At 39.4% G+C, this 21,691-nt stretch overlaps 1 protein-coding gene across 1 annotated transcript in view; it reads left to right on the top strand.

Moving 5' to 3' along the window:
- Positions 1 to 21,691, top strand: part of LOC146387672 (guanine nucleotide-binding protein G(s) subunit alpha-like) — a 37,041-nt gene extending 15,350 nt beyond the window's left edge. The window contains exons 5-12 of the mRNA XM_084929455.1: positions 1,708 to 1,805; positions 14,226 to 14,280; positions 15,046 to 15,119; positions 15,248 to 15,306; positions 15,549 to 15,669; positions 16,535 to 16,665; positions 17,468 to 17,535; positions 18,155 to 21,691. Coding sequence (XP_084785581.1) covers positions 1,708 to 1,805; positions 14,226 to 14,280; positions 15,046 to 15,119; positions 15,248 to 15,306; positions 15,549 to 15,669; positions 16,535 to 16,665; positions 17,468 to 17,535; positions 18,155 to 18,301 — 753 coding nt within the window. The 3' untranslated portion in view covers positions 18,302 to 21,691. The remainder of the gene's footprint in view (positions 1 to 1,707; positions 1,806 to 14,225; positions 14,281 to 15,045; positions 15,120 to 15,247; positions 15,307 to 15,548; positions 15,670 to 16,534; positions 16,666 to 17,467; positions 17,536 to 18,154) is intronic.

Genomic DNA, 21,691 nt, shown 5'->3' with positions numbered 1-21,691 from the left:
CTTCTACTCATTCCATTATCCTACTTAATCCTTCCTGATTTTTTTTAATAGTATACAGTTTAACTCTATGTCTCATAATGGCTTATTTGTGTCTGTCTCTATTGTATGTGACAATTCTAGATCACAGTGAAGATAGGCCCCTGCGTAGTGACAGTCTAGCCTTGTGTCGGTACAAAGCTCTCCGTTTCTACATGAACTCTGTGAACTGCTCTGTTTCCTGCTTATATCAGTTTGCTCATCTGCTGCTCCTCGGCGAGCCGGCCTTTAACTCCAAACTAAGCTGGGGTGTATCACTGCCCCCCTCGGCTGTCCTTAAGCGGTTTCAGCCATCGAGAACCAGATGAAAAATACAGCTGTAAGAAAGGGACACAGGCCTGTCCAAGATCACACTCAACTTTTTCATGTATAACTAGTCACTAATATTAGGAGCAGATCATTAGTTTGTCGGTCCTTCTGTATCCCGCCTTGTAAACGCTACATTTCTTGAACACTTTTCAGGCGATTTCATGAAACCGAACTCGGTTAAACTGATTACACTATAGTGATCAGGGTCACAGTGACATCACAGGAAATTATGACATTATAAACAAATGCTTAATCCAATAAAATAATTATGCGATGGCATTTTATATTTAAAAGGTCAAAGGTAAACTTCACCGTGACATCAGAATTTCCTGCAAAAGCTGACTAAATGCGACAGCAGTAAGTGTTAGTCACATTTGACCAACTTTAACTGCTTTCCCTTTATTATTGTAGGGTCTTTACCTTACAGTATAAAGCGCCTTGAGGCAGCGGTTGTTATGATTTTCCGGTATATAAATATAACTGAACTGAATTGAAGTGAACATTTGTGTGACGAATAGAATGTGTGTACGCTACATTTTTTGCAAACAATTATGTGTTAAGGCTAGCTTAACACATATTTTGGGCTGTTTGCTCAACTTTTGGAGGTCAACACAGCACATGTTGCTTCCTGTGTGAAAGGCCCTGTAAGTTAATGATATCCAACATCTGTAATGCATAATGCGTGGGACAAATGGCCCCCAAAAATCCAAAAACATGCGCCGTTGAGAGAGAGAAAGTGAGAAACATACATACATACCAGGAGTTTATCACTTCCAGCACAAAGAAACATCTGACATACAACACTGGGTGATTTAGCCAATTGTAATTGGGTGACATAAGTTGACAGATGTAAGCTGAATTGCTAAAACGGTATGAAGTCTTAACTTTTACTGGCTCTACTTTGTTTAAAATGTCTAACCTGTCTGTCCGGCGCCCTTCATGGTCCCCTCGCCTCACAGTGAACAAAAATGGGGAAAAGTTGGAGATAAGCGTCTCTGCAAATTAGATCACGTTGCAGTTATTTAAAAATCAGGACATCAGAAATATTTTGTCTCATTTGATAATAATGATGTCTGGCTGTAGTTTCTCCACACACCTGCCGAAATCTGGGCGTGCACTTCTCCAACCACGCCCGTGCATTCCCAGAAACCTTGTGGATATGTGACGCATGACTATAGAGAGGGAGATTTGATTTATTGTAAATCGTAATTGAAATTAATTAATGCAACTTCAGGTGTTGGTGGAGGTTAACAACCATAAGGTGGTAATTCTTGTTTTTACAATCAGTTACCCTGTTTCCAGTCGCAGAAAGCCGCAGATCTCAGGTGTGTTGCTGATCCAAACAAGCTTTTGTCTTTTCAGGAGTTTTATGACCACGCAAAGATCCTCTGGCAGGACGAAGGTGTGCGGGCATGCTGGGAAAGGTCCAACGAATATCAACTCATCGACTGCGCACAATAGTGAGTCTTTGCTTTTCTTATACTATTTTCACCTCTGTACGTACACTAGCAGTTAAATACGGGCACATTTCTAAGAACTTCCTTCTTCGGGTTTTGACACTCAAAGGTGAGACATATAAACCATTTAATGTGTGCTCTGGGGGGGGGTTGGGTTCTTTCCCCTGTGGTTTATGTGAGCTCAGTGTGTGAAGATAAATGGTGATAATGAATGCAGTGCTACTTTGTCAAGTGTATTTATTTTGGCTAGTTTATTTTAGTAGTTTGTAGATCATTTCTTTAGGCTGGAAATAATGATGTGTTGTCTCTTTTTTTTCTTTTCTTTTTTTTTTTTTTAAAGGATTTGTGGACATTATTAAGGTGTTGGTATTTTGTTAGTTGGTCCACCACTTTAGTATTGACTGAAATATTTGAGCTACCATTAAATTGGTTAATATGAAACCTCTGACTCACATTAGTTGTCCCCAGTGGATTTTTCCCTTGTGGGGACACCAGGGATTCCCTTTGTAGTTTGGACTAAAACCTTTCTATAAAGGTTAAAGCCACTTTCAGTATGAAATGTTGCAGGCAGTCTATACTTGCAGTTGTGGCTTGTGTATGCCAAAAATGGCATCACAGCTGCTGGTGTGCAGTGTCCTTTGGTGACGTTTTGGTTTGCCATGCACCTTCTAGCTTTTGTAACCTGAAGCCTGCGATTATATGTTCTGCAAAAAAAAAAAAAAAACCTGCTAAAAACTTAGCAATCGCTTTGTTTGCATACTATTTTGACCGTTTAAATTTTCTTCTCAGTTTTGACACTTACCCATGCACGTGTTGACATAGCTTATTTATTAAAACATGGATTTTCCACATGGTAACGAGTGCTGTTGAGAGCATGCCAGAGCAACAGGTAGCAATAGACCCTACCACATAGAAAACTTTATAGAAATATTGAATCCTACAGACAATAACTTTGTGCACGTGAAAAACTGAAAATGAAGGCACGCACCGCATGTGGGCAAAGGCTTGATATTCAAGTGTTTATCATTGAAAAGTACACTGCTACTTCTTGTGCCCACATTTATGACTATGGTACTGTGTTGACGTCACAGTTCCCTCAAGCAGCCACCAATGTGTCAGGCCAAACTGTGGCATAATTAGTAAAAATGTGTTCATTGCATTGGTTCAACTATTGTTCCTATTTTGTGCTAATTAGCAAATATTAGCTTAAATGTTAAGCTAAGGTACTAAAAACGGTAAATGTTAGTGTCATAGCGTCAGCATTTAGCTTAGAGCACCTCAATGCCTCCGTAAAGCCTCAAAGAGCTGCTAGCACGGGTGTAAAGAAGCATGGTGTTGGTCGCACCAATTAATTGCGATTTTTGTCATTTTCTGACTAAAATTTGTGCTCACCCAATCTAAAGTTTCCATGGTGCTTGGTTACAGATGTTCCTGCTGTGAATTGGACTGTTGAAAGGTTCCGTTTCCATGTGCTGGCAATTGGTTTTTTTCTGTCAGGTGGATTTCTGGTTAGTCTTTGCTAAACAAAGTGCAGACCTTTTGGATGGTGATAGTGTGTGTGTGTTTTCACTGATGGGGAATTGGTTAATCTTCCTGGAACAGCTTTTTGTGTTTTCTGCATTGAAATTTGGAACAAATTTAGAGGAACATTAGCTTCAACTTCCCCAACCCGTGCCGCCTGACTCTACCTCTGCTGTTCCAAGCATGTTATCTTTCCCTTTGGTCTTTGGTCAGTCTGGCTTCATTATAAGATGCAAAACGATCACATGCGTCAGAGTATGGGATGTGTGCTGACTGTTTCATTTGTCGTTGTGTGTTTAAAGCAAGTATCAAATATAAAAGCTCTCATAGCATTATATTCGTCATTTATTGCATGGTCATAGCATGCAATAAATGACTAGATATAACGGTGATGCATGAATTCAAATGGCATATTTTACTGTAGCAGCCGGTTAAGGGGGAACTATTTTTAAACTGCTTCACATATATTTAGTTATCGAGTTTCTAACCTTTGGGTTTAGATCAAAAGAGGAAGGAGTGAAGCAAAAAGTAAAGTTGTACTGCACAAATTCATGTTCAAATTGTAAGACTTTTGATATGTTACAAATAGTTAAATCAACTATTTGATGAAACGCTTAATGAATGACTTTGTCTCCCAGGATTTACTGTTAATCTGTAGGGACTACATGCCACCAGGTCCACCTTCAGCTCTGTGTGGCATGTTTTACATAAAATCTCACTGTAGTAACTCAAGCAATCAAATGAATGAGGAGTGAATTCCGTATACATTTCCAAAAAGTAGAATTAGAAGTTCTACTGCATGTGAAGTTGTACTTTGTGCCGTATTTTTGATGAGTGTACTCAGTTACTTTACACCGCTGTCTTTGTGAGCGTATGTTGTCATTGGGGTGTGTGTATGCATGTCATTTCCATGTTACAAATGCGACCACAGTTGTTTGTCGCAGTCACAGTTGCGTGTGTGTGGCACTCTTATGTTTTGTGGGAGGCGGGTGGGCTGACAGCACAGGCTGTCAGTGAGACGATCATGAAAAACCATCACTGTAAGAAGTGTGATTGAACACATGCGGCGTTTCACGCATCTGAGGAGAGACAGCGATTGAAAATGACAAAAGATCGAAAAGAGAGATTGAAATTGAATGAGGGTTTTCCTCTGTTGCAGGAACCCTCTTCTCCTCTCCTCTGTCCTCTCTTCTCCTCTCCTCTCCTCTTCTCCACACCCAGCAGCCCCAGTGTTATGATGGATCAGATGTTGGGCTGGGTGGCCAGACCGGAAGTGCTCCCCTCCCCCCTCTGTGTGCTTATGTAAACGGAGAAGCAGAGAAAGAGAGAGGGGAGAGCTATTTTTAACCCAGGCAGGCTGCAGAAGGAGAAAGAATGAGCGACTGTGTTAGAAGAGAGAGACAACTTCAGCATTATTGATGAAGGTTGTTAGCATTAAATGAAAATGTCAACCCTGGATCAGCGCAGGAAAAGTGAGGCCCACCACGTACACCTCCTGCCTCTCTCTTTGCAAAGATCACCTGACTCGTGTCATGATGGGGGGGGGGGAATAAAATCAGAAAAAAAAGGGAAGAAGAAGTTGACATGGCACTGATGCTTTGTCTCTGTGTGATTAGAAGGAAGTCACTGAAGCTTCACCGGTTCTCTTTTTGCTCCGTCATGCTCCGCCGTGATGCGTCGTTATTGTTGCTGTTTTTCCCCAATGCATTGAGGATGCGCTCTAACTGTAAGATGTTCACATGCAAAGTCCACTCAGTGCCTCGTTGCCCCCTCTGCCCAACAGGGCTGAGGCGAAGGGTTTGTTTTGTGTCAGATGACGAGGCCTGTTTGTCAGGTTTCTATTGTCTCATCACATACAGTATAGCAGTGTGTAAGTGTTGCTGTAAGTGTAAGAATTTTCAAGATAAGTGGAAAAGAAAAAAAATCTTAATTTTTATTTATTTATTTTTTCAAATTGCTTTACTCATCACTTCACAGACTCTGTTACCTCATACACATAACAAAGGCGAATCCAAGCTTCTTTTGGGCGCTCCCTTGCTAACAAACAGCATGCCACAGTGGATGGCTTCCCATACTTGATTTCTGATTTTTATGCTGGTTATCCTTCCTGACCTAATCTCCGAGGGTTTTTTGTCTCCTGCTCGTCTTGAACCAGGGATCTTTTGCATGTCAGACAAATGCATAAATCACAAATCTATGGGCATAGTACAGCCAGGGGTATTATTCTAAGTTTCTTATATTATTTATATAATATTTCTAACCTTGCAAATATCCAGGCTTGCAGTGGTAAAATTTGAAAGACAAAAATGGTACATATATCCAGAAAATAAGAGGAATTCTTTGAGATTTAAGACACAAATTTATAAGAAACAGATGTTTAAAAGAAAAAAAGTTGCTTTTATTTTTGCCGAGCTTCCACATCATTTCAAAGTGGGACGTTAGAGGTTTTGTAGGCCTTATTTGGCGAGTCACAAATACACAACAGTGGTAGTACAGACTGCACTTTCTACAGTTTTACTGCTGCTGCCATGTTGGATTCCAAAGTTGGAGTTGGTGTGACTTCGCTGACTTTCCGAGTGGGAAGTCCAACTGGAGGGGGCGTTTGAGCTGAAAATCCAGTGGAATTCTGACTTTCCACTTCAATTGGCATCCAGCATCATTCCTAATATAAGATGGACTATTCAAATATAGTCTTTTTTTCAGTTGGGGTTAGCAATAAGTGTTTATTTTATAATAACCCTTACATTTCTTATCATTATAAGAAATGTAAAGCATTTTTAAAAACCTCTGTGAAAGGGGAATATCACCTGTCCAAAGCTTCAGTATGGTGAGCGCAAATTATATTATTATTTTAAGAAAGATTTAATTGGATCAAAGATCAAGTTGAAACGTATCTTGACTGCTGTTCCCAATTTTATAAACTTTAGGAAATATAAGGCTTGCTTTATTTGCTGGGTAATCTGGCCAGGTAGTATGGCAGTGTGGAGGAGGCTCTGTGGCTACAGGACATTCAACAAGATGCCAGAAAAAAGAGAGGGATTAAAAAGAGAGATTTATTTAAGTGTTAGATACTTGTTAACTCTGAGAGAGTTAAATATTTGTGTGGTTTCTTTTATTTACGTGGTATTTATTGTATGACAACATGCAATTGTAAAAAGTGAAGCATGGCTAATCTTTTGAAAATACTGCCATATTGCTCAAAAATATTCGCAAACTTTTTTAATAATATCATAAATTTCACGCATTTTTCTTGAGATTTTATTTTTTTACCTAAACCTCTGTAAATTTCAGGATTGTCCCTCATTAATTTACCAAATTAAGAGAAATCACAATTAATTGTTGAATAAGTACCTGATTTTAAATATGTCGAGTCTTGCACATATTTTTGCAAATATTTATTTATAATACACCTCTTTTATTTTTATTTTTGATATTATTATGGCTTATTGGAGGATCAACTAACTGTTTTAAAGTCATGTCCTTAGTTGTAGCTTCTTGTCATCTCAGTGAAACATCTAAAGGTTACACCTTTTTTCCATGTTTTGTAAGACTTTAGTGTGGGTGGTAAGCAGATTTCATCTTTGGACAGAGACAGATATGCTTCTAAGCTAAGTGGCAGCTTGCTTTTTGTCTGCAGAGGCATCGCTCCTCCATTTCTAAAAAGCAGATTGCCACCAATTCTGAGCCCTTCCTTCAAATGAGAAGTAGAAAGACGCTTGTACTTGTGTCCTAAAGACAAAGAAATAATGCAAACATGTGGCCAAAAGGAAGTTATGGAAAACTAAGCCAATAATGAGATGTTGCTGACCAGTTGGAGACGACTGCATATTTGGAAACAGTGAACAAAGCTGTACATACTTTAGCACATGTCCTTTGTAAGCTTTGCACAGTCTTCACCTTTTGTGGATTTTTTTGAAAATACCATGAATCATTTTGTGTTTGTTTATGATCATTGCTGATCATATGAAGATTGTTTTCCTGTAAGCTCTGTTCCTCACACCGAGAGGAAAAAATTGACTGGAGATCATTCTTTTAACTTTAAGGCAACATCAGCCTGAACTTAAACATTTGCTTCCCTGACTTTGTAACATGTAACAAACTGTACATCCAAAAATAAGTACATTATTCATGTAATTCATCCGCAGGGGTCTTGTTTCATCTGTCTGACCCTGCTGTCATTTACACCGTCATTCTTCTTTACCTACCCTCTTTCTTCCTGTCTCACCTCCTTACACACACCTTCAGTGTGGAGTGGAGCTGTCAGGAAACGGATAATAAGTGAAATAACGTTAACTGAGTTCACGAGAACACATTACGTAGCTGCTTTTATTCTCAATCTGTGAAAAATATAAATGAAAGCTAATTTGAAAGAAAATATTTTTAAGCATTTGCTGAAGCTGTCAGACTGACTTTTATTTCTTTTTTTTAAATGGTTGATAAAAATGATTTGATGCAGAGCGTGAACCTTCTTCCAGGATATGCACAAGCATGTAAGGCAAGCATAATTGTTTGAGCTTTTCAGCCATGTCGACACACTGAGGTCAAGTTAAAAAAAAAAACCAAAAAACTGCTGTAATCAGACAAGGATAAGTTGCTGGTATAGTAGCCGGTGCACAGCTCCTGGTATGTGGCTTAGTAAACACGGAACAACGTAAAACTGGATAAATTAGATCATTTAGTCTCTTGAACCAGAACGATATTGATGTATATTGTTTAGGTCTCCTGTTTCCTTATTGTCTGACTGCTTTTTTATTTTTAAATGACAGTATAGAGGTACCCGTTGTGTTAAAATATGACGAGGAGTACCTGACCTAAAGCTGGGAGTGAGAAGGTGTTTTATTTTTACAGGCTTTTATTTTGAAGGACTCTTGCAAAACAGACTTTTTTATGCATTATTTTATGAAGCATTCCTTCCATATGCAACACTTTATTAACAAAAAAAATACATAGAATCTTAAACATGAGCCCTAATGAAAGGCTAATGTTCCATTTCTTCATATATTAAAGTGGATAAAGTAATAATGTATTTGGGGGGAAAAGTAATTTTCTATTACTTTGTTAAAAATTAGTTGTGCCATCTATAATGCAAAATAACGTCAGGATTTTGCATAAAATAATATAAACAGAGCCACGCCATAGATTTGCAACACCAGATGTAGTGGATGTTTAATCTCTGCTATATATTTTATTGTTTGGTTTTCTTCTTCTCAAATGTTAGGAGTGTCTTTTTTTAAATTGGGGGTGTTTGTAACTGTAGGAGAAGTCACTCAGAGACGTTACGTTTGTGCCGCCTGGCCGTGATACCGGCCGAGAGTTACCACCGTGTTTATTAATTGTGGATTCTTTGAAACGTTGTCCCAGCGATAATGTGCCAGAGTTCCCCTAAAGTACTTCTTTGGCACCCTCGTCCTCCTCTTCTCTCCCCCCGTCCTTCCTCTGCTCTCGCCTCTCTCTGTCTCTCCGTGATGTGTGGCGGTGTTTGTGCAGGGACAGAAAATGGCTGAGATTGAGTCTCTGACTCATCCTGAAGGAGGAGGGAGGGGAGATGAGGGATGGGGGCAAAGACGAACTGATTTTTTTTGTGTTTTGATGGGGTGGCAGTGTCACTGTGTGTTATCCTGAAGATGTTTAAATGAAATTTCCAGGTGTGTGCAAGCTGCAGATGTTAAACGCGTAGATGTGTTTGGAGACGGGCGGCTGTGGGAAACTTTGCTGCTGCTGCTGTAATCTCGCCGTCTTGTGATTTTTCTGAATGCTGTTTAGAAGTCCCGTGCTTACTTTGTTACTTGTCCTTTATTTTTCTTCTTGTCGTTGCCTTTCTTTCATTCAGTTTTGTATTCTTTTTTACTTTACTGTACGGGATTTGTATTTTCCTTTCTGGTCCTTTGGGGGGGTTTTCTTCATTTTTATGCCTCATTTAAGGTTTCTTCGTGACTTTTCTCTGGGCTTTGTCTCGCTTTAAAAAGTTTTCTTCATGCTCTTGTTTGTTTCTTTGTTGCTTTCTTTTATGCTTTGATTTCTGTTCATTTGTTCATCAATTAATTTCATTTTTTGTCATGTTTCTTTCCCATCTTTGTCAGTTTCTTTAAAGTTTTTATGCTCTCCTTTTACTTTTCTCTTTATGTTCTTTTTTTCCCTCTAAACTTTCCATTCTTTTATTAATGTTTCACTTTCCTGTTCAGTTTTTTTTTAATCTTTGATTCTTCTCTTTCGTTCTTTTTGTCTTTCTCTTTCACTCTGTTCTCATCTCCTCCTACCTTTCCTACTCTTATAATCTGTTCACTTTTCTCTGTTTTCCTCGTGTGTTAGTTCTTTAATTGTCTTCCTTCTTTTTTTGTCCTTTTCTTCTCTCGCGCACTTTTCCCTCTGTTTCCTCTAACCCACTCCATTCCCTGAATTTCTTTCTCTCTGTCTCTTTGTTGCTCGCTCCATTCCTCTCTGTCCCCTTCTTCTGCCTTTCTTCCCTTCTTTTCCCTCTCCTCTCTCTGTCTGTCTCTCCCTCTCTCTGGCCTCTCTCCAGCAGCACAAGATTTGGAGCCGATTGTCTATTTATAGCGCCTGTGGTTCTGTCGCCATGACAACCAAGCTGGAGGCCAGGGCGCCAGGGAGCTATTTTTGGAGCAGCTCTGTAATGTCAGACATAGCCTTCTCTCTCTTTCTTCCCTCTCTCTCTGGATGTGGTGTGTGTTTGATTAAGGATCGGCTGGCGAAGCCTTCGGTTTGGTCAGCTCGTCGCAGTGTGAAGCGCTAACGTACAAAGAAGCGGTAACCCCCTCAAATCTTGCACCGTCCCCCTCCCTCCACCTACCTATTACCTCCACCTTGAGGAAGCACCGAGACCATTTTTTGTTGGGTTTTTTTGTATTTATTTTTTTGAGTGGGCTCGGTGCTTCGGAGGCTTGTAAAGCTTCAGTTTTCTCTGTGCAGCTGAGATTGATTTCAGGCGCCTGAAGTGACACATTTGAGTGTCTGCAGTGAGATTTGCAGCAACAATAAAGACACAATTTAAAGCCCTGTTAAGATAAAAAAATACTTAACTACATTTTTTTTTTTAAATCTAAAAAAACAAACTTAAGTGTTAATAAATGGCCAAATTATTGTCAGTAAAATTGACACTAAACTATATTTAAGGATTTAATACTTAAATTTACAATTTCAAAATGTATCCTTTTTTTGTAAACTTTTAATAATCTTTTAATTTGTTTTCACAGTTTTCCTGTTTTACAGTTTTACTGTTAATCAGCTTCTCAGTGTGACAGGAATGTGCATTTTCTGTATTTGTAAAGGTTTTTGAGCGTCTTCATTTTTTACTTTTGTGTAAAGACATGGTGGTTGAACTTTTGAAAACTTGCTTGGACATGAATAGATTTGAGGAGATGTGGAAAGAGGCGCTTTTTAGGGACGCAATCCTGCTCGCTGATTTGTGTGTGTCTGCGTGTGTGTTGTCACACAGCGGAGCTGCTCGGACGCGGTGGGGCAAAGTTTTCCAGATGTTGTGTGTTTGTATTTTGTTATACTACAAACCCTGATACAGGTTAAAATACTTTAATAATTACTCTGGTACTATTAAACTGTTAACACAGTTAATGCGTTCTTTTGTCAAATACTTGCTTTTTTTTCTCTTTTTTTTAAAAGAGACATTTCATAACTGTTTCTCATATGAAGGTAATTTAAAATTAAAGTACTATGATGTGAAAATTTGGCTCCCTAAAAACATAAAAACCTGCTCCGTCCTGTTACGTTTGATCTGTTTCTGTTTTATCCTTACCAGCTGTAAGGTTGCAGGCCGGACGACACAGTTGTGTGTCCGAGTAATCTAATACTGAGTAGAGATGAGGATGTATGAAAGCTCATAATCTGAGTAATCCTTTGTTCTAATACTGCCACTTTTACAAGATAAATGCATTATGGGAGTGTTGTCAGCTTTGTTGGGACAGTGCACTACTGCTGTTAAGTTTTTTTTTGTTTGTTTGTTTTACAACACATGAAAAAAAACAAAAAAAACAAAAACAATAATTTAAAACAATTTCCACTTCATCATGTTCAAAATTACACGTGCAAAGCAGATCCAGTTAAAAGGTGTTTTCATAGCAGTCCAATAGGCTTTAATTATTGTAGCAATAATATAGAAGAAATTTGGTAATTGAACTTTTGTTAAAAAAAAAGTCTATTTTTTAAAATATAATTGATAAAACATGTGATTTTTATTTTATAAATTTGAACAAGCATATTTAAATATCCTTCAGGGTTTTTTGTGTGGCAATAAAACAATGAATCCAAATAAAGAATTGAAGTAAATATGACGTTTTAAAAATATGTAAATGCTAGAGTATTTATTTTTCATTTTTCCACAATCGTGGCCTACATTTATTGTGTCTGCAAAAAAAAAGAAAAGAAAAGAAACCCAAAGAAAACAGAAGAATGAATTTTAGCTTTTCTTGTAAATACTGGGTCATTTTTAGCCACCAGACAAGTGACCTGTGTATATTTCCAGAGTTTAAGTCACCCTGTCTGCTACCCCAGAATAACCCTGTGGATATACATAACACCGTAGACCTCTCTGTTACTGGGGCAGCCACTATTATTTAGTTCAGCTTAGTAGGCATGGTTATTATTGGCACTTCTCCTATTAATAGGGAGAAGTGCTAAAAATTTAGCAGTGTGTTTGTCCTGGGCGTGTTGATGCCTCAGACCGGAGCTGTAGATAAACAAGATTTTGGCCTCAGCAGATGTTGGGGGCAGGCATGTTAACTCTCATCATTAGAGCTGTAGCTTTCACCTTCACCCAAAATGAACGTTTTGTTGTTGAGGTGCTCACTAATAATGTAATGTTATGGGCTGAAGTTTGACTCGAAGGTGCTGAGGTGTGGGAGCACCTGAGCCACTTGGCCCCTGCAGAGAGCGGCTGGTACCAGACCGGCTGACTGCCTAATGGTCTTTCTGTGTGTTTTACATGAATATCTGTGTCAGTGCGCATTTGTGCAGAGAAATGTGCATGGCCCGCTCTTTGTTTCTGCGAACCCTTTCTCCTCCCTCTCCTTCCTGGCTCAGGGGTCTTTTTGTCCGTTTGTCCAGCACTGTAGCGCCTGCAGACGCAGCCCCCCGTTCCTCTCAGTGTGTTACCTGCAGCCCTTCTGTCACATTTCACCCCTGCCCGCAACATTCCTAGTTATCTCAGAGGGGGCTGCATACCTGTTCTCTGAGAGGCGGCTGCAGGCCAGTGTCTTGCCTTGCTAGTTGTAAGAATAGAGCGTAGACAATTATTCAAAGCAGACAGCCGGGCGGGCCGAGGAACAGAGCGGGAACGCAGTATGTTAGCAACTACTCTGTAACAAGCAGTCAGGGATTACTTAAAGCAGTTTTGGTTGGTGAAGCTTTGCAGAGATTTAAAATAAAATTGGTTAGATGAAGTTGCAAGCAGTGCTTTAACACATCAAAGCCATGTCTGTTAATTGTTTTACAATTAGCAAGCATTAACTGTGTGGCTACACTTTAACACTACCGCACTATAACCCTCATTCCTGCTTAAAACATGCTTCTCAGGGGAAAGCTTTAATATTTAAATTTTGTGAAGTAGAAATGCATCAGAATAAGGTACATTAAAGTACATTAAGGTTAAAGTACAATAAGGTACAATAAAGTACATTTAGCGTATTTGGTGTTTTATTTTAACAATTTGTATGGAGGTAATTTTCAAGTTTCTTTCTGCAGAAAGACTCCCATTGCATTTCAAGCTATATCTGTCGGAGACCCCTGTAATTATTTGTACTGCATTTCAGGTCCATTCAGTATTTACTTGAGATCTTGTTGTTTAATATAACATGGTAACACACACGAGGAAGGGCTAAAGTTTAATATGCAAATGTTTAAGTTTGAGAGCAGAATCCGTGATTGAAACATTTGCATGATATTAAAGCTGCGATTGTGAAGTTTTCAGCTCAGTTTCTGTAGGAAAACTGCAGCACTTGTGCTCGATCAGTGCAGGCGAGTGCGACGCTGCTGCTTAAAGATAATCACCAAATTCCTTTCGGTATAACTGGCCTGAATTCAGCTCATTCCTCTTTCCATGCCACAGCTGAGCAACTCTTCTTTGATAATGTTTACCTCTTTACATCTGAAAGTCCTGTCTGGACAGCTTGGAAGTTTAATTTTCCACCTTCATTTTATTTACATGCATGTGCAGTGGCTCGAAGGGAGATGATAGGGAAGTTGTTTTTTTTTCCTGTGTGAAATTTAGGCAATCTTATTAATCCTGGTGTGCATGTACACGACTGGTACTAGTGTAAAAGTGTCTGTGGTCCAGACAACTCCGAAAGAGTCGTCAGGCTGCCTCACACACCTTGAAAGCAGACACCCGTTCACACAGACCATTAACATGCATTTGGGTAGGCGCTCTTCAAAATATGAACGCGCTGTAGGCCTGCATACCCACCCACGCACACACACACACACACACACTTCTCCTTCTGTGCAAGTACTACTACAGCGGCTCCATTGACGAGGCTTCTTCAGTCTGACAGAGCAAACGGCTGCCGGTGACTCAGACTGGCTGCCTCTGATCTCGCTGCGATTTCAAACACTCGCCCCCTCGTGGCCATTCAGGGACTCATATCCTCCATGTTTCCCGAGCTCTCACTGCTGTGCTCGGCAGCAGCGCTCGGCCTGTGTTTGTGTGCGTTTTTGAAGCCAAACTCTTCCAGTCTGATAGGTTGGTGAGTTAAGGAGGATTTTAAGTTGCGTTTACAGTTCAGTAGGTTTTATTTTGAAGATTACTGTGGTTAGTTAAAATGGACTGATTTACTGTGAAAGCAAGCAATACATTAGTTTTATTGTAATATTTTATATATATTTTTTCTATACAGTTCCAGCTGAGATTTAAAAGCTTTTGTGTTGTCTTTGCAGCTTCCTAGACCGGATTGATGTGGTCAGGCAGAATGACTACACACCCACTGATCAGGTGAGGCAGTCAGCACTCAAACACCAGTTATAACAGTTTTTATCATTTTTATTTAGTTTTGTAAGTTTCAGTTATATTCTGTTATTTTATTGTTTAAAAATGTTCACCAGTGTTTAGTATATTCTATAATGTTCAAATTGAGCAAAAACGAAAATGGAGAGTAGTTTTGGTTTTCTATTCCAGTTAATCAAAATGTTTTTTTCTCTTGTAGCTTTCATTTTTTGAGTTTTAGTTCACTGTAATAACACAAACAGGATTGAAGGTGATGAACCACCAGAGCAAAGCCTGCCAGACATTTGCATTTATTCACCAAACTCAAATAATATTGCAATAACAACCTGTAAGCAGATTTTCAGGTTCCCATCATGACACACTCACATTTAGATAGCCAGATAAAACTTTGCATTTGATTGTTTTTGACCTGTTTATAACAAAAAATCAACTCATCTACAAACACTATTCATTATTAGGTGTTATTATTCAGTATGTCTTATTGAAAATGGACTATATGCACAGCTTCTTTTTAAAATTATTTTATTTATAATGTGTATCAATACGGATAAGTGCATAATATGAACTGTGCCACACATCACGGCATTTAAGTTTAAATGCTGTTCCCTAGATGGACTTTCAAGACGCACGCATCAGTTATCTTTATTTGTTTTATTTCCTCGCGAAAGTCAACTTCTTGCCCCTTTACTGCCATTTTATGCTTCATTGTCCACTTGTGCTTCCTTTAACCCTCCTACTTCTATTTTTTTTCAGGACCTGCTAAGATGCAGAGTACTGACATCTGGGATCTTCGAGACAAGATTTCAGATAGACAAAGTTAATTTCCAGTGAGCAACCTCAATGTTTATTTATCACGATGTGTGCGATAGAGCGAAAGTAAAAAAAATCAAATGAAAGGATTAATACTGTTTTAAAAGTGTAAATATAAAACTTTTTAACTTCCTCTGTCTCTCAGTATGTTCGACGTTGGAGGTCAGAGGGATGAACGGCGAAAGTGGATCCAGTGTTTTAATGGTAGGAGATGATCCTGAATTATTTCTGAAGTATCTAACACTCACTTTGCTGCTTTTTTCATGTCATTGGGTTTATAAAGTTACTAAAGCAGATATATATGTAGTGTTCCGGAATTCGTAACTGGATTGAAGCATGTGCGTTCATTTAAAGTCCAAGTTGAGAACAAGGTTGTGTATCTAGAGTTTTTGGGTATTTTTATTCATAGTGGTTTTATTAATCCTGCTCTGTGTTGTGTGCCGCAGATGTGACAGCTATCATCTTTGTGGTGGCGAGTAGCAGCTACAACATGGTGATCAGAGAAGATAATCAGACTAACAGACTACAGGAAGCCCTCAATCTTTTCAAGAACATTTGGAACAACAGGTCAGAGACAAATTTTTCTTTGGACACATTTCTTTCTTTTCTGTTTTTGTCTTTTTTTGTTTGAAGGTGAGGAGACAAAAGGGAGTCATAAAAGCCAAGAAATGTTGCTAACAAGACTATAGAAACTAAATGCTGTGACAATTTGGTTCCTTTCTAGCTCCCTTTATGTAGAAGGTGCTTTCCAGAAATAAGAGCAACTTAAGAGCGAAGTATGTGATTACTGTGACTGGTAGTTTTCCATTGTTTGGGCTAAAAGAAAGTCATATACAACAATACAATACAATAATAAAACTTTGACTTTGAGTTGAGAGGAATGCCTAGTTACAAGCCATCTTGCACACAGCAGGGAAATACGGGGGGAAAAATAAAGATAAAATAGGATCAAAAGAACATATGAGACATGATGTGAGCTTTCTGTTAGCTGTGCAAATGAAAACACAAATCAAGCTGGGAAGGTTGGTCATCTGAGGGGCTGCTGCTTTTGCTAGTTTGCTAAGAGAAGTCATTTCTTTTCAGAGATAAGTACAGTAAATTTAAACAAAGCGCTCGATACGTTTACGTGAACGATGCACTAAAAAATTCTTCTGAAAATCAAGAAAATGTGAAATTTCTGATTCAGGGTGTATATGTAGAGGGACAAAGCTCTGAGCAGACACCATGTCCGCCTTTGACTCCATATGGGCTGTTTATGGCAGAAGCTCTAAGACCTTTTTAACCCAGAACTCCAGAGAGTAAATTATTGCCGTGTTCTCCAGCCAAAGTCTATTAAAATGTAATTTCTACTTGAAAAACAGTGACTCTCCAGCAACACATGTTTTGGGTCTGAAACTAACCTTGGTCTGAACTTGCTCACTTCCCTCCGCAGGTGGCTACGGACCATTTCTGTAATCCTCTTCCTGAACAAACAGGACCTGCTTGCTGAGAAGGTTTTGGCAGGAAAATCTAAAATTGAGGAGTATTTCCCAGAGTTTGCACGCTACACTACGCCTGATGATGGTAAGGCTGGCGCTCTTAGATCTGCTCATCTTCATCTTGCTGTCAGTCTTTTTTTCCCCCCAAACATTATCCCTGATGATACACAATAACATCCCCAGAACTGTCCACTTTAATACAATAATATTTATATAGCTCCTGTTAACAACTTTCATCTCAAGGAACAAGTTAGAGAGCGTACAACATCAGAGGGAGAAGCTGTATTATCCAAAAGTTCACTATGAGCAGGCACTCCAGAGAGACCACCAGCAGACCGAGACTCAAAGAGGGGAAACAATCCAGAGATGACAAAGAAACGGGAGTGTGGCTACAGCATGAACAAAAAAACTGGAGAGTACACTTTATGATGTGCAGTTGTTGCATATAAACCGACCAGAGCCAAAGCCAGAATAACAAAGGGATGGTTCATGATCACCTAATACAGTCCTCCCTGGGAGCTGGTTCCACAGCAAAGCAGCCTGATAGCTGAAGGCTCTGCCTCCTGTTATCCAGTTAGAGCGTGTGTCCGTGTGACTTCACGGCCGGAGCTCTTGATTAGTTTGAGTTCTGAGTGCTCCATCGAAATGTCACACATGCTAACGCCCGCAGTGCACTGACATGTTAATATGTAAACATGCTGAGGTTTTTCTCCTCACGCTCAGTGAGAATCAGTAGTTATGGTCCTGAGATCAAGTAAAGTATTGGCCATTTTTACCAGTTTAACTCTAATGTGGTTTATTCTGTGGTAACAGTGCTGCACCGTGTGACTATTTAATGCTGCAGCGTGAAGGTGACTCGAATGTGACCAGATTTCTTCTTCCAACAGCAATACCAGAGCCAGGTGAAGATCCCCGTGTTACCAGGGCAAAGTACTTCATACGGGATGAATTTCTGGTGTGTACAAAAGTCAAAGAGGTAAAACCTGTTTTGCCTCTTTGACTTTAGTTTCCCTTTTTTCTTTTCTTTATATGACATAAAAGACTAATATGTTTGAGTTATATTCCTGACAAAATTCCTTTAGAGGCTGATTTACATGGGATGTGGTTTCCAAATTGGCTTGAACTCCACTCAGTCTCTCTACTCTGGCACTGCTGAAGGAGCTGAACATAGTTTCAGTGTTTTTGAGCATTTGATGGACCGCTTATGTCCCAGAGATGTAGATTTTGTCACTACACCAGAGTACACAAACTATCCATGTGTATCAGTGGGTGAGTATAATACTTGCCACTGGAAAAAAGTTCTCCCTCAGTTTGGTGTTAGAATAATTATATTGTAATGAGTATACTGCATATATAAGTGTTCTCTGATTTTCGCCCATGAGGTTTTTTTTAACTTTGGATATTAGGAATGTATGACAGCTCAATAGTTACATTAAAAAAATACATGATAATATAGAAACGATAATATACAGATACTCCCTTCTATATAATAAAAAGTGGTAGACAAGTTTAGATCAGCGTTACTCTGCAGGTATCGTCAGTACCAACTAGTCTTTGTGTGTCTCTTTTCTCAGAGGATCAGCACAGCCAGCGGAGACGGGCGGCATTACTGTTATCCCCACTTCACCTGTGCGGTCGACACAGAAAACATCCGCCGCGTCTTCAATGACTGTCGCGACATCATACAGAGGATGCACCTACGGCAGTACGAGCTCTTGTGATTGGCAGCGGCGTCCAGTCTTACTTAACTACCTATCATCATACCTAGCTAAACACCCCTCCCGACCAGTTAGCCAATCACTCATCCACTTCCACCAACTTCACCTAACATCTGAGCAAGCAACTGAGCGCCTTGCCCTCCCCTCCACTCCGATACAGCTTCTCCCGATAAACACAACTGCAGAAAAGCTGAACAGCGGAAAGACTCTTTTCAAAACAAAGGAAACGTTGTTACAGATACACCACATCATCTACTATCAGCCTGGACTGACTGCTGTACTCAGCCACACTTTGACCCAGGAAAGAGGGTCAGGACTGGAATCCCTGAGTGTAGGCGAACTCTCCTTTTAGCTCTCTCTCAGTTAAATGAACACACATGCTCACAGGTACACAAACACACACAGATATGAGAGACGACTTCAGATAGGTTTTAATACCGCAGTAAGACGCATACACTCTCACGGAGCCTTTCAAAAGTCAAGTTCTACTGCTTTCCAAAGTCGGCAGAGGCTAAATTGAATAATGCCTTCTGAGAGGGACGAGTTTATTCACCTAGTGCTGAACACGAAGGAAGAGAACGGCGGACAGCGAGGGTGGCAAAATGATACAGAGGAGGGCTGTTTTGTGCCCAGGGATGGACAGATGGACTAATTGACTAATGGCTGCCTGCGGACGTGAGCGTGACTCTAACAGAAGACCACACGGCTCTTCAAGAATCCAACCAAGGAGGGATGCAGAAAACAACAACAGAAAAAAGAAAAATTCAAATAAACAAGATGAATATCATACAATGCATAAACTCATGCATACCAGTGAACTTCATGCAGTGCAAAAAATCCAAGCTATATATATAGATATTTATATATGTGTGTATATAAATATGTATATATATATATATAAATATATAAATATAAATATTATATATTCCTGTAATAACGCAATTCAACTTTTAAGTTTTTGTTAGTTTTTACCCCATGTTGTGTGTGGGTGTACACTGTGTGTGTGAGATCTGCCTTTGTGCACCATTTAAACCTCCAACAGACACACACACACACATATATAAAATATATACATCCTCGCCCCCTTTGCTCCTGCTGCTATTTGACAACTATTGAATATGTGGAATTTTTATTTAACAAGGAAACCATGATGACGCAAAAGGAACGTACGAAGTTGAAGAAACGACTCGTCGGGGCTGGATGTGACATTCTGACCTGGCAGCACACACGGACACACTAACACACACACCCGTGCACATGCACTCACAGGCCTCCTTGTCCACACTATGACCCACCTCCACACCCTTTACCTTTCGTCTTGTTCTCTCACTTCTCCCATTCCCACCTCCTCCCTTCCTGGCTTTAAGTACGTCTGTCTTTATTTTACTGCTGGACTATTATTCCTGTACAGACTGTAAAATGTATTATTTTGTACAACTTTATTGAAAAAAAAAAAAACTTGTAGAAGATCCCTGTGCCTTGATCACGACTGTACGTGTAAAAATGAGCTAATATGTAAGTTATGTTTCACTGCGCTGTACAGCTGGACGGGTCTGTCCCACCTCGTCCGGGCTAGCTCACCCCTCCCGCTGGGGAGGGTGGTTGTGGGGTGGAGGGGGACGGGGAACGGGCATCGGATCGGGGCGGAGGCCTTTCGTCTGTTGCTTAGTTTCCATTTTATTCCCACATTTGTTTGTTCGTTGATTCATTTGTTTTGCTTTGACTCTCCTCTGGTTTATATAATAGCGTTGGAAAAAAGAAAAATGAAGGAAAAAAGATAATAAGACACACCACTTTAATGCTGTGTAGTGAACGATACTGAATCCTAACACAATTTAATATATATATAAAATATATGTCAGATTTTATATTTTATATATATGTACTGTACACTTACCTTCCCATCACCCTTGTGAGCTGTCGCCCGGGTTTCCTTCGCTTTCTGTCCGTAACCTGCAAATATTTTCAGGTGGTGGCAATTCTGGGTGCAGCGGGGTGGGTGTTCATTTCTCTTTTTTTTATTTTTAGCTTTAACTCTTTTGGAGAGGAGGGAAATATCCAGTTGCAAAACATTGCTTGTTTCTACATAAACCAAATTCTTTTTGCTCAAACAAGAGGAAACGGTTGTTTTAGTCTTTGGTTTGTTCTTAGAAATCGGTATATTAGATCAACATTACACGAGCTGAAGCAGTCGCTGTCTAACACCTCAGCCACGCAGTGAATCCAGTCTTTAATGATTGGCTTTTTCTTTTCTTTTTTTTACCACAAGTGGTAACTGTTCAGAGTATATCATGTTTTATTCATATAGAGAAAGAACAAAGAGTGCATAACAAATTAAAAAATAAAAACAAAGTCACATATAAACTCACCAGCCACTATATTAGGTACATCTTGCTAGTACTGGGTTGGACCTCCTTTGGCTTCAGAACTGTCTTAATTCTTCATGAAGAAGGTGCTGGAAAAAGATTATAGTCATATGACAAAATCACACAGTTGCTGCACATCCATGATGCACATTTCTCATTCTACCACATCCTAAAAGTCCTGTGTTGGGTTGAAATCTGGTGGCTGTGGAGGCCATTTGAGTACAGTCAATATTTTAAACACGTTGAAGAAACTAGTTTGAGATTATTCAAATTTTGTGAAATTGTGCTTTATATAAAGGAGATGGTTCAACTGTGATCATAAAGGAATGGATATGGTCAGCAACAATACCTGCTGTTTAAAGTTTGGTACTAAAGGGCCAAGAGTGTGCCAAAAATGTCCCCACACAATTAAACCACCAGCAGCCTCAAGACACTCACACACGGCAGGATTTATCCGTGCTCTCATGTTGTTTAACCCAACGTCTGACGTCTGCAGAAAACAAGACTCATCAAGACGTAACATTTTTCTGTATACCTTTGTTGTAATGAGTTATTTGGGTTATCGTCTTACCTGTCTTGCTTTCCTATCAACTTGAAGCAGACTGGCTATTATGCAGAGCACCTCTGCTCAGTGGATATTTTCTGTTTTTCAGACTAGTAGTAGTAGTAGTCATTTTAATTAAAAAAAACTCAAGGTAAAAATTATTAAAAGAAAATCAATTCTACAAATATAGAACAACTGAAAGAGCAGCATGTTCACAATGGACTTGACAGAAACTACGAGGCACCTCAGACTTGACTAAAAGGTGAGTCTCGAGAAATGATTGCCGCTTTCTAGATGAGCCCCGCAAAGTCTTGTCAACTTTGGTTCTTAGTCAAGAGCTGGGGTCTGAAAGAAGTTTGGAGGAGGACCTCAGTGACCTAGAGCCACAGTATGGTATTAGTACTATTGTTCTATATTGTGGTGCTGGCTGATCCATGGAGTTCTTTAAAAGCAAATGATAAATAAATTAAATCTGTGATTTGA

Source organism: Perissodus microlepis, chromosome 5, assembly GCF_051167445.1.
Source record: "Perissodus microlepis isolate ML-2025 ecotype Zambia chromosome 5, ASM5116744v1, whole genome shotgun sequence".
Taxonomy (NCBI): Eukaryota; Metazoa; Chordata; class Actinopteri; order Cichliformes; family Cichlidae; genus Perissodus; species Perissodus microlepis.
Note: the sequence above shows the minus strand (reverse complement) of the source record. Positions and strands in the feature narration are given on the sequence as shown.